Consider the following 13,860-nt stretch of genomic DNA (forward strand, 5'->3'; position numbering starts at 1 on the left):
TCACTGAGCTTCACCCCACCAATGTCAGGGTACCCAATGATATCTTAAGGGCTTCATACTAAATAGGAAAATGTTAAGATTCACCTAACAGTGGAGTTGAAAGCACTGAGCATTCTTTCCATCACTGGGAACACGGAGACAGTCTGAACAGTTGGTTATTGAAGAGGCAAGCTGAACAAGAACAATGACAAGGTATCTTCTAAGACCAGTCATAATGGTTCAAGCCAGAGAACTTGATTTCAGGGGAGGTAAGTGACTCACACTGACACTAAACTCTCAATGAAGTCCTCAATTCCCTGCATGATGGTGTTTCATTCCTGATTGGCCTATCTCAGCCCATCCCCCAGGAGAGAGAACTCTAGAAAATGAAGCCAAGGAACACACAGGTCTCTGGGCCCAAACAACTTTACACTGTTTATTGAGAACACCCGTAGATGGTGGGAAGGAGGGATGCCCTGTACCGCATCGTGGCCACCACAGACTGGGAGCTGGGCCCGGAGAGCACTGGCACTGCCGGGCGTGGGGGGGGGGGGGGGCTTCCCGTGACTCACTGACCATCACAAAGGTGGGAGGAACAAGAGAAGGCCAGGCCCGAGAGCCTGGTACCACGTTGCAAGTGGGGATAGATTGGCCTTTGCCTTTCAAAAACAGAGGGTTAGGGGAAGGGGACTACTAGAAAAAAATAGAAACTCTAAGATTAAAAAAAAAAAATAGTCCTCCTGTACATAACAAGACAGCATCTGCTCTCCAGGGCCCAAGACTGGCAGCAGGGGCCTCAGGCAGGCAGGCCAGGAGCCTCCAGGGGAAGATCAGTGGTTCGGCTGAGACAGTCAGCTGCACATAATTGGCCAGTCGCCAGCACCCAGCCCCTTGGGAATATACAAATATTTACCAGATTCTCTTTGCTTGTTACAAAAAGAGATAAGAAAGCTTACAGCAGATTATTTACAAACAGTATCCTGGGATATCGTGAAGGCAGAGGTGGGCTGGCTTGGAGGCTGGGGTCTGTGGGGGGAGAGCAGCCACAGAAGCCCAGAGGGCCCCAAGCCAGCCCCCTCCCCAGGCTCCAGGCTCGGCAAGGCACTGGATTCCGTTACTGGGAAAGGGGCTTAGTTCTTCTTGTGGAGGAACTTCATTTTGTTGCCTGTGGGTCAGAGACGGCAAAAGTGAGAAGGTTTCAGTATCAACTCCTGAAACAGCCCTAACCCTCTCAGCGGCAGACAGGGCTAGAAAGCCTGGATTTCAGCTGTGACGGGTCTGATCCGGGGCAGGGAAAATAACGCTAGAGCTCTAATTAGGGCACTGGTATCAATCACTCTGGGGCTGTGGGCAAGCTATTTAACTTCTTTGGCCCCAATTTCCCTTTAAACGGAGACATGCTATGATTCCATGATTTAGCTGGCTGAGCTCTTTGAAGGGAGTGGAGGTTTTCAGAGAAGGGCACTCTGGCACCGAGACCTTTGTAGACCCCTTTATGGCCTAGAGAAAAGCTCACTGCCCCTAGCACCCTCATATACACTCAAGAAGGAGCACATGGAAAAAGACCTGGTTTATGTAAGGATCTGTAGTTTCTCCTGGTTCTGCAATTTGGTAAATACTGTACTAAATGCTCTTAAAGGACTGGGCTGGGAACCTCTTCACCAGGGGATCTCTTACAGTTCTGTCTACAGCCCCAATATAAATACCCACTGGCATTGGTTTAGAGTAGTTTGGGTACAGATGCCCCGGCCCCAGCTTCTTGCTGAACTCCTATCTCATCAGTGACCATGCTACTTACCCAAACCTCGGAGAAACTTATTCATCCCACTCTGCTCAGTGTCTGGAAGTTCCTCTAAATACTGTTCCACTCTCTGCTCAAAGAGGCCTGCAGAAGAGGAGGAACAGGGAACAGAACCGTTATTGCAGGAAGGGGAGGGGCGGCCTATTGGGCACAGAGAAACCAGAATCTGCAATTACAATTCATAGGAGCATCTTATTAGAATTCAGACTATCTCATCAGAACTATAATTAATAACATCTCACGGTGCTCACTGCTGAAGCGAGAGGCCCTCAAGCACCTCCCGGTGCATGTGCCTGAGCTGCATTCCATAAGACAAAGATGCCACTCCTTGTTTTCAGAGCTGGGCGCCTTCTCTAGGTCCTCTTAGATCACTCTACCCCATGTTGTTCCAAAAGGCTTGTTAGACTAAATGGACAGTATTAGTGGACAGAAGATGTAACAACCCTGAGGTTAGACAGAAGGATCTTGAGATGTAAAAAAAAAAAAAAGTCCTAGAGTGAGCTGAACTGATGAAATAACTAGAGACAAGGTGACCTTCTATTCTGAATGGAGGCTACCACCAACCTCAGAGAGCTAGCTCAATTTTCATCAAGGGCTTCTCCAACCTGTGGTTCTTAGAACCCCCTAAATTGCTCAGTCTGGTCTTCTTCTCTGAAGAAGAAGAGCATCTGAAGAGGGGATGGGCTACCAATGGCATGCTGCTCTAGGGTGGAGAGGAGCCCTACCAGCCACAAGGCTCCAGCCTGTGCACAGCCTTGGGAAGGCATTTACTGCGACAGGAGAAGAAAGCTCCCTTGGCAGTTTGTATCAGAAGAAAGGGATGTTAGGAGGCCTGACTCTAGCTGATAGCTAAGAGCTTCCGTCACGGTGCCCAGTTATTCAGGCCTGCTGGTAGCAGAAGAGGACCCACAGCAACCAACCCCAAGCTCTTCTGGCCTTACCCTTTGCCCGACACTTTCTTAGCTCCCTGTCTTGGATGAAGCCTGCAAACATCTGAGACTCCATAAAAACCTCAAGAAAACGGCGGATGCTCTTGGAGGCCACAGACTTGCGGAAGGCCTCTCGCTGAAAGGCCCTCTCTCCCTTCTCGCTCTGAGTCAGGAAGAGGGAGTAGTGCCCAACAGTCTCCACAAAGAACCGGATAAACACCTCCGACACCAGCCCATTGAGGGTATTACATTCTGGAAGAGAAAAGACAAATCTTTGAGGTTCAGTTCAAGAAACGGTCATCTCCAACCTCCAACCCCAACCTCTAGCTGGTATTATCTCCCTCTCCCCAAGAGAATTTCTAGCCAGAACCACTTATCCGTTTTTGAAACTTTATGTCTTGTGCTCCTGGGCCTGTAACTAGCCCCTGAGCTGGAAGGTCAGAAACTGTGCTCTGCACGTGGAAGTTGACAAATATTCACCGTGCAAATGAGAGTGGAAATCAGAGACCAGAGGATCACTTTCCCCATACCCGTCACCCTTGGTGGTATTCCTGGGCTTCACAAGAAGAGGAAGTTCCCTCCATCTCCTGCAGGGACTCAAGGCAAGACCCCTGAGGGAAGGATAACTAGCTTCCTATCAGCAAGAAGAGTCTGGGCGTTGCCATATATCTTTGGGTTTTCTTTCTCAAAACTTCTGAGGTAGAGAAGAATTAGAGGGAAGAGGGTAGCTTTCTAGCCTGGGCCACCCTACAAGTGCCCCCAATGTTGTTTACGTTTCTCAACTCCCTCTGACAAACTACCAAAATACTTCTCTCTCCTCAGGCCCATTACTCCCTGAGCCCATTGGTAGTGGGGCTAGAGAATTCTAGGCTAGCCTGAGACCAAGGTCCTATACCTGGAGCCTCGTCAACCAGAAAGATCTGGTATGTAGAAACAGGGCCCTGGTACCATGAGGCCCGGGGCCAGAGCAGAGGGAGGCCCCGGGCCAGAGCTGATTCTGCCCGGGGCGAGCCTCACTCACCATCATCGGAGTCGCTGTCAGAGTCCTGGGAGATCAGTTCGTTCTTCCTCTCTAGAGCCTGCTCCAGAGCCGCCTGTAGCTTCCTCGGTAACAGTGTGTCCTCATCATCCATCTACAGGGGAAGGAAAGTACAGTCATCATGATCACAGACACTGACTGAGCACTTACTATATGCCAGGCCATCCGAAGAGCTTAAATATATAATCTTACTCCTTCCTCCCCCAAATCCTGATACTATTATCAACCTCATTTTACAATGAGAAGCTGAGCAGAGAGAAAGGTTAAGAAACTCATCCAAGGTCACACAGATAAAAAGTGGTGGAAGCCGTGGCATTCACTGCCCAGGACCAGCTCGGGGTTCCTCGCCCAGCACCCTGATGAAGCCTCCCTGGCTCCTCCATCTCCAGCTCCACAGTGGGAAGCAGAGCTGGCTCGGGGCAGGGAAACTATGGCCCAGCCTGGGTCTCAGGTATGAGGTTAGGCTGTCGTTCCTGTCTCTGCATTCTGGTTCCGTGTCTGTACCTTGATGCCTTGTACCCAGGAGTGGCAGCTGTCACTGGTGTGTGATAGACTGTACCTTCCCAGAGGGCACACCAGTGGGTTGTGCTCCTTAGTGGAGAGCCGGAAGCATTTCCATGACTAACAAAGGCTTTCTGAAGTTACAATGATGATTGCAAACCTCGACAGTCCATAGCATTCTGTGCATCATGTATCATCCCCCAGCAACATTTCAAGGCAGGTGGTGTCACCATGCCTGCTTTAGAGATGAGAACTCTGGCTCAGAGAAGTTCAGAGGCCCGTCTGACATCGTGTGGCTCAAAGGTGGCAGAGCCAGACCTCAAGTGTTCAGACTTCCAGGCCATGCTCTTCACACTCCCACATTCTCATCACACTGGATGATCCCAACCAGAAAGGCAGATCCTGCTGGGGTCAAGACTTCCCAGATCAGTTTCTCCCTCCCCACCCTTGTCTAGTCTGTGAATATGGAGCCCAGAGAGCTCAACAAATAGGCTGTGAAGGTTGAACAACATGTGTAACAGTGTTGGGTGCCTGGCGGCCTGCAGCAAACAGGCACGTACCCTAAGGCAGGCCATATTCTCTGGTGTCCTGTTCTTTCTTACCTGTCGGATGAATCGGTCGGATCCCAGATTCACCATCAGTGCCTAAGAGAAAGAGTATTAGTGACAGTGATGCAGGGAATGAGCCCCTGCAATGCCCTCTCTAGGCCTCCAGACCTCCTGGATTCCCAGAGTCAGACAACAGGAATAACTCCAACCAGGGATAGAGCGCCCGGGGAAAAGGGACAGGAGCTGGGCAGAGAGGCCCAGGGGCCACAAGTGAGAAGATCCCAGTGGTCTTGGTCCCTTCCTTTCCCCCTCTACCCCTCCCTCCCTCCCTCCCTCCTGGGAGTTTCTGTTCCTTCGGTCCCTTCCTTCCTCCACCCCTCACCCAGCTGGTCCCCCAGACAATGGCCCACCTCCTCCACGGGCAGCTCCTTCAGTTTGGGGAGGGAGCTAGAGAGCAGGCCAACCAGGAAGGGTGTGGGACAGCAGACGATGTCAATCATGGAGGCCGGAAGGACAGGAATGAAGGTGTGCTGCCAGGAGAAGGGGTAGAGCAAGGCCACCACGGCATGGGAGCAGCTGGAGAGGGTACTGGTAGACAGACAGAGACACACATCTGAGCCCAGGCCCAGGACCTTTGGGGAAGGGGAGTTCGAGCATCCTTTTATGGGTTAAACCACCCAGTGCAACAAAAGTGCTGATGGAGTTCAGGTCAGGATCTGACCCTGCAGACTGGTGAAGCCCCCACATTCCCACCACTCAGGGCCTCAAGGACACTGGTACCGACCTTCTTTGGGACTCGACCTAGGAACAGCCACGAAGGTACACAGCAACACTTAAATTCACAAACGACTCACATACATACCACCAAGGGCCACCCTAATCACAGACAGGCCTAACCTGGTGGGGAAGTATCAGCTCAAGCCAGGGAATATGAAGGTAAGGGGAGCAAGAGTCGATCACAGATTTGTAGTGTGTAAGAGCTGGAAGACCCTCAGGGGTTGTCTTATCAATTCTACATGTTCTAGCTGGGGCCACAGCTACGAAGGGTCAGTTTCATAAGGGGCCGGCCTGGGACACAGTTGTCCTGTCTCCCAGCCCAGTTGTCACTTGACTACTCTGCCGTCTATCCAACCCTTCCTCACTGTAATCGCAAAGAGTGGTCTAACTGAGGACCACTGACCGAGGTGAGGAGCCCGGCACCATTCCTACCAAGCTGAAAAAAGTGCCCACGCCCACCTTTCTTCTCAGGCTCCAAAAAATAACCTAAGGTCTCAGTGGGGTCATCCCTCTCTTGGCCTAGATGGGGCTCTGGGCCTCTAGACCCAGCAGCACTCCAGGACCAGCCATCTGAGCAGAATGACCAATGCAAGAGGGGAGGAAGCCCTCTAGGGTGCTAGCTAGAAGGAGCAGAAGTGAGTGTGCACTCCCCACGTGTGTTGAGGGCCAGTGTGGGGCACTGGTAAACACAGGAGACACACCTGGCTTGAACAACCCATCTGCTGGGAGGAGAATCAAAGGCCTTCCTCTGGGAACCATATTATGGATGAGGAGGCAGAGGCCCACAGTCAAGTTCAGTTTTAAGCTTGATTTTCCCACTCTGACCCTCTGTCTCTGTTGGTCCTACCTATTAGCCACAATAGACTCTACTTGATCAGCTCCCGTAGGAATTCTCCCCCTTTCCTGATTAATGCCCCACCAGTCAGAGCACATGGTTCCAATCCATGACAGAAACAAACCCCCTTTTCTAGAAGGACCGCTGGATGTTCACAAGTATTTCATCAGCCAGTGCCTTGCTGGGCTGTCCTGCCATCCTACAGACACCTAATAGTGTCGGGCCTTGAGGCAGAGACACAGGTATCCTGGCTCTGACAGCCCTTCCCCTGGGGACAGCAGCTCCCCACACCTCGAGGGGAGCCATCTGGAGAAGATCTAGAAAAGGGCTGTCTCAGCATTGAGGGACACATTGATCTCCACCTTCCCCTCCAACAGGCCTGGCTCTTTGGAGACAGAAGGTTTTGTATAGCCCCTAGGGCTAATCACTGCAGAGCCTGTACACACATACGGCGCACCCCTTCCATATACTCAGACATCCAAACTAGACCTGGAGGGACAAAGGATTTGTGGACAACCTAAAATGTGAGCAACAGAACGTGAGGCTGGCTCAGACTCACTGAGCCCTGACCCAGTCCAGGCCGGTTGTCATCACTGGGCTGCCCACCCTGCCCGTCTCCAGTCACAGGCAGACCCTGAGGAGAGTGGGTATCTCTTCTTAGGCCCAAGAGTGGCAGAACTTGAATGCTGAGCCCGGCAAAGAACAGAGCCCTGGGGTACTTTCCTTCCAGAATGGTGCAGCAATGTGCTCAGAGCCCTCCTGGAGCTGGGCTACGGGTGGAGGCGGCAAAGAGGAAGCCCTGAGTGAGGGAATGGAACCCTCAGGAAAAAGAAACCTCCTCAGGGTCTAGGCTTCGGTAGGGACACCACAGTCTGGCCAGACTAGAGCCTCCCTTGTTGAGGGACAGTGAACATGGGTGGCAGGGAGGCAGCAGACAGGGGCTCCACCGGGCTGCTGTCCTGAGCCCCTTCCTGAGGGACCGCAAGACACACACAACTGTGGGATACAGAGACACTGAGGCTGGGGCGGGAAGTGAGGGGCCATTTTCATTTCTAAAGCGGGCCTTCTCTGAACAAGTCAGCAGCCTGGCATTTCCTCCTCTTCCTTCTCCTGGGCCAAGGGTGGCCTGGCATCCTGCCCAGTGCCCCTGTGAGGGCACGCAGGAGTCCCTTTCTCCTGCTCCCCTCAGTAGCCCCTCACACAGAAAGGAAGACCCTAGAGAGCCTGGGCCTACTGAGGACCGTCCTTTTCTGCCCCTCCTATCAGCACATGGCATACGGTATGGCACAGAGCAGGTGGGCTAATAAATGTCCCAATGACTGAATTAATTCCACCATTCTAAAGAAACCACTTCTTCCCGTGATGGATCCTCTGACAAAAAAAATACATAACATGTTGCCAAGATCTCATCCTCTACTTGCCTGTCCACTCCCCACATAGACTCCATGCTATGGTTTAAGTATCTGTGCCCTCCAAAATTCCTATGTTGAAACCCTGAGTCCCAAACATGAGGTGGGGCCCTCGGAAATGGGATTCATGTGCTTATGAAACAGATCCACAGAGCTCCTTCGCCCCTTCTACCACAGTGAGAAGGCTCTGGCTGTGAACCACGAAGCGGGCCCCCACCAGAACGTATCCATGCTGGCACCCTGAGCTTGGATGCCCAGCCTTTGGAACTGTGAGAAATACATTTCTGTTGTTTCCAGGCCACCTAGTCTGGTATTTTGCTATAGCAGCCCGAATAGACTGAGACACTTTCCCGTCAATCTTGACTGCCTAGGAGAGCTCAACTCCTTCCACAACGCCCCATGTTCTGTGGCCCTGCTACCAGCCCTCCCATAGCCACAACCAGATCTTGGCATCTGGAAGTCCTCTACCTCTAAAATCATAAATGCCAACGTTTCGGACCAAGACCTATGATCCATCCCGCTCTTTTCTTATTCCTCCTAAACCAGCTCCCCTGCCTCACGGGCACCTCCTGTCCCCGGACATCTTCTCCCTCTCCTGGTTTGACTGGCCAACCTTCCTGCAACCACTCTGCTCCCCAGCACCCTCAGTGCCTCACCTTGTCCTCCACAAATCCCCAGGTGACCTCTCCAGGTGATGCCCTAACCGGCTCCTCCCTGGGGGGCTCAGCGCTCCTCCGACGCCTAGTCAGCGCTCCTGCCCCTTCCTCACGTGGCTCTGCCTAAGAGCTCATCACTCTCCTCAAACTCTGCATCCCGCAGAGATGGCCCGGCCCCCCTCCCAGGGGAGGTGCAGCCATCGGCCAGAAATCTCCTTATCCCGCCTTTCTCCGAATCCACGTGTTTGCATCTCCACACTCTTGGCTGGGGCACAAGAGGAAATGCCCCACTTCCTCCCTCAGGCCACGTCCTCCCTTGGGTTCTCAGTCCTGCCACACCAATACCACAGCAGCTGGCACAAAGTAGGGCTCATAAATACATGTCAGACTAACTAGTGGACGTGCCTTCCCCCTCTTCTTCACCTTGCCCTGCTGGGCCTTACCTGAGCTTATCTGCCACAAAAATGACTCGGCGCTCCAGCAGCAGCGAGGCAAAGATTCGGATGAGCTGGCGCACGCTGAGGCAGGTGAAAAGGCACTCGAAGTCCACATGCTCCAGCCGGGAATCCATGGGCCGCCGCAGCTCCAACACCTGCGAGGGGGAAAGTGGGTCAAGGCAGGCGAGGTGGGTGTCACTCCCGGGAATAGCCAGCCCTTCCCTCGTGCCTTCCTTGGGCCTGGCACAGAGATTGGACAGGCTGATAGAGATAGAGGCCAGAATGGTAGGGCAAACATGACCTCGGGAAGGGAAGTCTAGCAGGAGGGGAGCGGCCATGGCAACAAGGACACTGGCATTGCCTTCCGAGAGAAGTGACGGGCCGTGGGTTTCCCTCCCCACCCTCCCTTTTCCAGGTTTCTAATCTACCCCACTATGCAATAAGACCCAGTCCCCCTCTCCCCTCAGACCACAGCTCTGTTCCCACAGTACTCAGACACCTAGCCTGTGAGCAAGAGGGCTAACTGGAATGTGGGGGAGGCTCCAGAGGGAAGCAGTGGATGAGCCATCCCTCAGGCTCACGGGAAGAGGAGGAGAGGTGAATACGCTTACAGATAAGGAGAATAAGGAGACCACACAGCTCCATCTGTGGGGTGCTCCCCGCCCCCTGGTCCATCTCCCCAAGCAGAGGTCTCGGCGCCCACGCCGACCACATCCCACAACCAATCGCTGCTCCCCAGGCCATAGGAAGAGCGGCACCTCCACATCCCTGGGCTGCCATCTCTCGGAAGGCAATGCCAGTGTCCTTGTTGCCATGGCCGCTCCCCTCCTGCTAGACTTCCCTTCCCGAGGTCATGTTTGCCCTACCATTCTGGCCTCTATCTCTATCAGCCTGTCCAATCTCTGTGCCAGGCCCAAGGAAGGCACGAGGGAAGGGCTGGCTATTCCCCCACCATGCCAGGAAGCAGGACTTTATCAGGGCCAGACCTAGCCAACCTCCCTCCAGGGGGGTTGCAAGGCCACTCCCAAGGTTAGTGCTATGCCACAAAAAGCCACTTCCCTGGGGGCAGCCCTGAGGGTGAAGGGTAGCAATTGACCCTAGCAGTGAGAGCAGGAGGAGCTGCTGACTAGCTCAGGCCAGGCCGAAGCAGCTACCACAGGGGCCTGCCTAGTCTTCTCCTTGGTCTCTCAGCGCATGTGGGCAGCAAGGGTGTGCAGGCCTCCTGCTAGGCAGGGTGAAAACTGACGTCCCTTGCACAGCCCGTGGTGTCAGAGCTCTTTTCCAGGGGCTTCTACCCCACATCATCTCATTTATTCCTCAGGGTCGAAGCAAGGAAAGTTTAAACTCCTAGCTCAATACACCCCTCTGGCTCCCAGAGAAGCAGCAGATGGGGCACAAGGTGCCCTAACGATCAGCGGACACTATCTTTCCCACCGATGGTGAACTCCTAGAAGGCCCAGGGATCAGCACAATGCCATGCCCACACAAAATGCTCAGGGAATGTGGCCTGAAGGAAACCCACACCACAAGGACACCAGAGGCCTCTGTATGAGCCCCCCCGTCCTTGTCCCCAGAAGTCACAGTGATGCTCCCCCACACCCCTCCACCCCCAAGAGCCTCACGCAGTCCGACAGGCTCAGCTCTGCAGCACAGCGCCACGCTCCTACGACCCCTGGGGTCCAGGCTCCCCGCAGCGTGTGAGAATTCACAGAAGCAGCTGGTGGGACCTGGGCCTCTTCTCATGCATCCCTGCCCTCAAGGGTCACAGTCCAGTGGGGCCAACTGAGGCGAAGCAACCCCAGCTGTGAGACTGGTGTCCAGACCGAGGAAGCCATGATTCACGTCTGCACGGCGGGGGGGAGGGGGCGGCACGAGGGTGGAGAGGAAGGGCAGCAGCCCCGGTGGAGGCAGGGAGGGGTCAGGGCAGTGGCTCAGAGCCCAAGATACTTCATTTGGGCTGTCCAAGGAGAGAAGGGAAGAGTCTTCAAGGCAAAAGGAAGCAGGGTTCAGCGACAGTAAGCAATTCAAGTCAGAGTGATGAGAAGTGAGGCTGGTGAGAACAGGGCCGTCCCGAAGGGCTCCCAGGCGTGCTGCTGGGCTCTCGGGGCAGGGCCAGCCATCCTGCGCCAGACCTCTCCAGGAGCCTAAAGTCCCTCCAGAGGAGGGTGGGAGAGAAGAGGCTGAGAGAGAGCCCTGAACTGGCATTCACACCACTCCCAGCACACCCTGTGTTTCTTTAGTCAGACCCTCTCCTGCTCTCTGCAACAACGAATTCATTTCTTCTTCCCTCTCCTAAAGCCTAGCACCCACCTCTCACGGAGGATGACCTTCTTTTCCATTTTGAGAAAACTGAAGCCATCAGATGAGAAGCCAGAATCTACAAGCCACGGCCCTTCCCCGCCATCACACAAGGAAGGGCCCATCTCCCCTGACCGAAGCCAGTCCCTCCCTGGACCCCACAGCCCTGCCGCCTCCAGGGCCACAGTCTGACCCGCCCCTCTCCCGACTGTCCCCTTTCACCTCTGCCTCCGCCGGGTCATTCCCACCAGCCTCCAGACGACCGCCTTCCGCAAACTCCGCCCTTTCAACCACTGCCCCCGCTTCCCAAGTCCTCTTCACAACCAAGCCTCTCGAAGAGAAGTCTATACAGGCTACTTCCACCTTCTCACCCCTGTTCACTTCTCAGCTCACTCCACTCAGGTATCTGGGCGCCTCAGTTCCTGCTCCGCTGAGATCCACTCTTGTCAAGGCAGCTGGCCATTCCTCCTCCTGACCTCACCTGAGCACCCCTTCCTTCTGAAGATGCCCCCTTCCTTGGCTTCCAAGCCACAGCCTGCTATCCCTCCTGTCTTCTCACTCCTGGGGGTTGCTCCTCCTCTTTTGCAGGATCCCCAAACGTTGGAGTCCCCCAGGTCCGAGGAGGACCAAGTCCAGGCTCTCTTCTCTTCCCTATGTACACTTTCTGCTACGAAACATCTTCTCTTGGGTGCCACCCAGATATCTGAAACATAATACATACAAAAATCCACTTCCCTGCTTCCTCCTCGGAGCCCACTCCCTCCACAGCCAGTACGCCGGCAACTACCCTGAAGCTCAAGCCAGAAAGAAGGCTGGGAGTTAGGCTTAAAATCTCCCTAACACTTATTGCTTATTTCCACTCGACACAAAGCGCTTCTGATCCTAAGTCTAAAATGTATCTCAAGTCCACCCACTTCTTACCTTTTCTACTGCTCCTTAATCCAAGCTACTATCATATCATCTCCTGTCCTACTGTATGGGAGCCTAGCAGGTCTCCCTGCTTTCACTCCGATCCATGATCTCCACAGCAGCCAGAGTGAGCTTTTAAAATTATATCTCAGATCTTACAACCCTGCTTTACATAAACTCCAAAATCCTTAACTTGGCCTAGCAGGCACACTGTGATGTGGCCCTCGCTGCCTATCCTGCCCTGCTCACCACCCTTTCAACCATCTTGGCCTTTTTTCAGTTCCTTGTCACTTTGCCAACATGTGCCTTTGCAGATGCTGTTCCCTCTCTACCTGGAATAACCTTCTCCCATCCACACCCTTCTCTTTCAGTCTCCCTCCCCCACTTCATTTAGCTGACTCTACTCACCTAAGTCACCTCCTCAGAGGAAGCCTTCCCGGGCCCCCTAACCTAGAGCAGGTCCCCTGTCACACACTCTTACTCCCATGCTTGCGCTTGGCACTTAAAATGTTCGGGAATTATCTACTTAAAAGCAGACATATGTATTTAATATTGGTCTCTCCCACTAGATTATGAACTCCACAGGGACAGAGCTGTGGCCTACTTCAACTTCATGGCTGCCCCAAGGTCTGGCACCATCCCTGACTGTGAGAGAGCACTGTCGGTAAAGGGCTGATGAATGAATAAAAGGAGGGCAGATGGAATGTAGTTGAGTCCAAGCAGGTCAGGGAAGGCCCCCTAGGAGATGCAGGGAGTTGGGCCCCAGTGACAGTTCTGTCATTCACTTTTCCAGTCCTTACTGATTAGCTGTACACACACGGTGACCGAGGAAGGGGCCGTGCTCTGCCCCTCCCGGGGACTGCAGCCTTAGCTAGCCCCCATCCATAGTCTGAGAGAAGAGGCAGCAGAAATCCCTACCTCATTGCCAGCACCTGGAAGAAATGTCTTCACTTTGATGGTCTTCCCTGGGGCAGGGAAGGGCGACTCCATGAGACTTCTCATGAAGGGATAGACCAAGGCGGCAGAGATCCCACGCCGGCGCTCCACCTCATCTAGGACCTGTGCCCAACCACCGGTAGCCCGAAGAGGAAGGGTGTCAGGACGCTGCCCTTCCCTACCTCCTGGGCAGAGAAGAGGGCAGCCTGGCATCTGACCAGCTGGGGCCAAAAGCTAGGGGACAGGAGGACTGTCTCGCCAGCAGCTTTACACTCTAGCCTTCCTGCTTCCCTTGGCACTCGATGACTGCTCTGCTCACTAACTCGTCCTTGCCTCACACCCAGGAGCTGGGCCAAGGAAACACCACTTGCAAGTCGGGTCCCTGGGCACTTGGCTTCCCCAGGTGGCCCCAGAGACCCTTGGGGTCTCTGTCCCCAAGGACTCCGGCTCTGCCCATGGCCCAGGGTGGACTGTGACATTGGCAGACCATGTTGGTGCAGGAGCTGGGGAGATGCCAGCTGGCCAGATGGGGAGCCAGGCTTGGGAACAGGAAAGAGTCCAGGAGCTCCCTGTACTTGCTCTTGCATTCTCTTGCTCGTGCCCGCTCGCTTGCTCGCTCACGCACACAGGTGGTTTTCTCATCTGAGCTGACTATAGATACTCCTGTGGGAGCTGTCAGCTGGGGAAGGGGAGGGAAGTAAGCCAGAGCCCTCTTACCTTGGAAAACAAGCCGAAGCAGCCCAGGCGGCTGATGACACAGTATACCTCTGGCAACCGAGGCCCTTTCCCACTCGGCTGGGTCGGGA

The 13,860-nt window shown here is 54.1% G+C and overlaps 1 protein-coding gene across 8 annotated transcripts in view; it reads right to left on the reverse strand.

Moving 5' to 3' along the window:
- Window positions 1-389: 389 nt before the first annotated feature.
- Window positions 390-13,860, reverse strand: part of DENND2B (DENN domain containing 2B) — a 172,114-nt gene continuing 158,643 nt past the window's right edge. For 7 of the 8 annotated variants that reach the window (XM_027578979.1, XM_027578978.1, XM_027578980.1 and 4 more), the window contains 9 exons: window positions 13,772-13,849; window positions 13,037-13,177; window positions 8,918-9,066; window positions 5,208-5,385; window positions 4,852-4,893; window positions 3,731-3,842; window positions 2,722-2,961; window positions 1,778-1,864; window positions 661-1,144 (listed from right to left, as the gene is read on the reverse strand). In XM_027578979.1, coding sequence (XP_027434780.1) covers window positions 1,110-1,144; window positions 1,778-1,864; window positions 2,722-2,961; window positions 3,731-3,842; window positions 4,852-4,893; window positions 5,208-5,385; window positions 8,918-9,066; window positions 13,037-13,177; window positions 13,772-13,849 — 1,062 coding nt within the window. In that variant the 3' untranslated portion in view covers window positions 661-1,109. Of the gene's footprint in view, window positions 1,145-1,777; window positions 1,865-2,721; window positions 2,962-3,730; window positions 3,843-4,851; window positions 4,894-5,207; window positions 5,386-8,917; window positions 9,067-13,036; window positions 13,178-13,771; window positions 13,850-13,860 lie in introns of all 8 variants that reach the window. The other variant, XM_027578981.2, reaches the window with a different exon arrangement.

This window comes from Zalophus californianus, chromosome 11, assembly GCF_009762305.2.
Source record: "Zalophus californianus isolate mZalCal1 chromosome 11, mZalCal1.pri.v2, whole genome shotgun sequence".
In the NCBI taxonomy this organism is placed as follows: Eukaryota; Metazoa; Chordata; class Mammalia; order Carnivora; family Otariidae; genus Zalophus; species Zalophus californianus.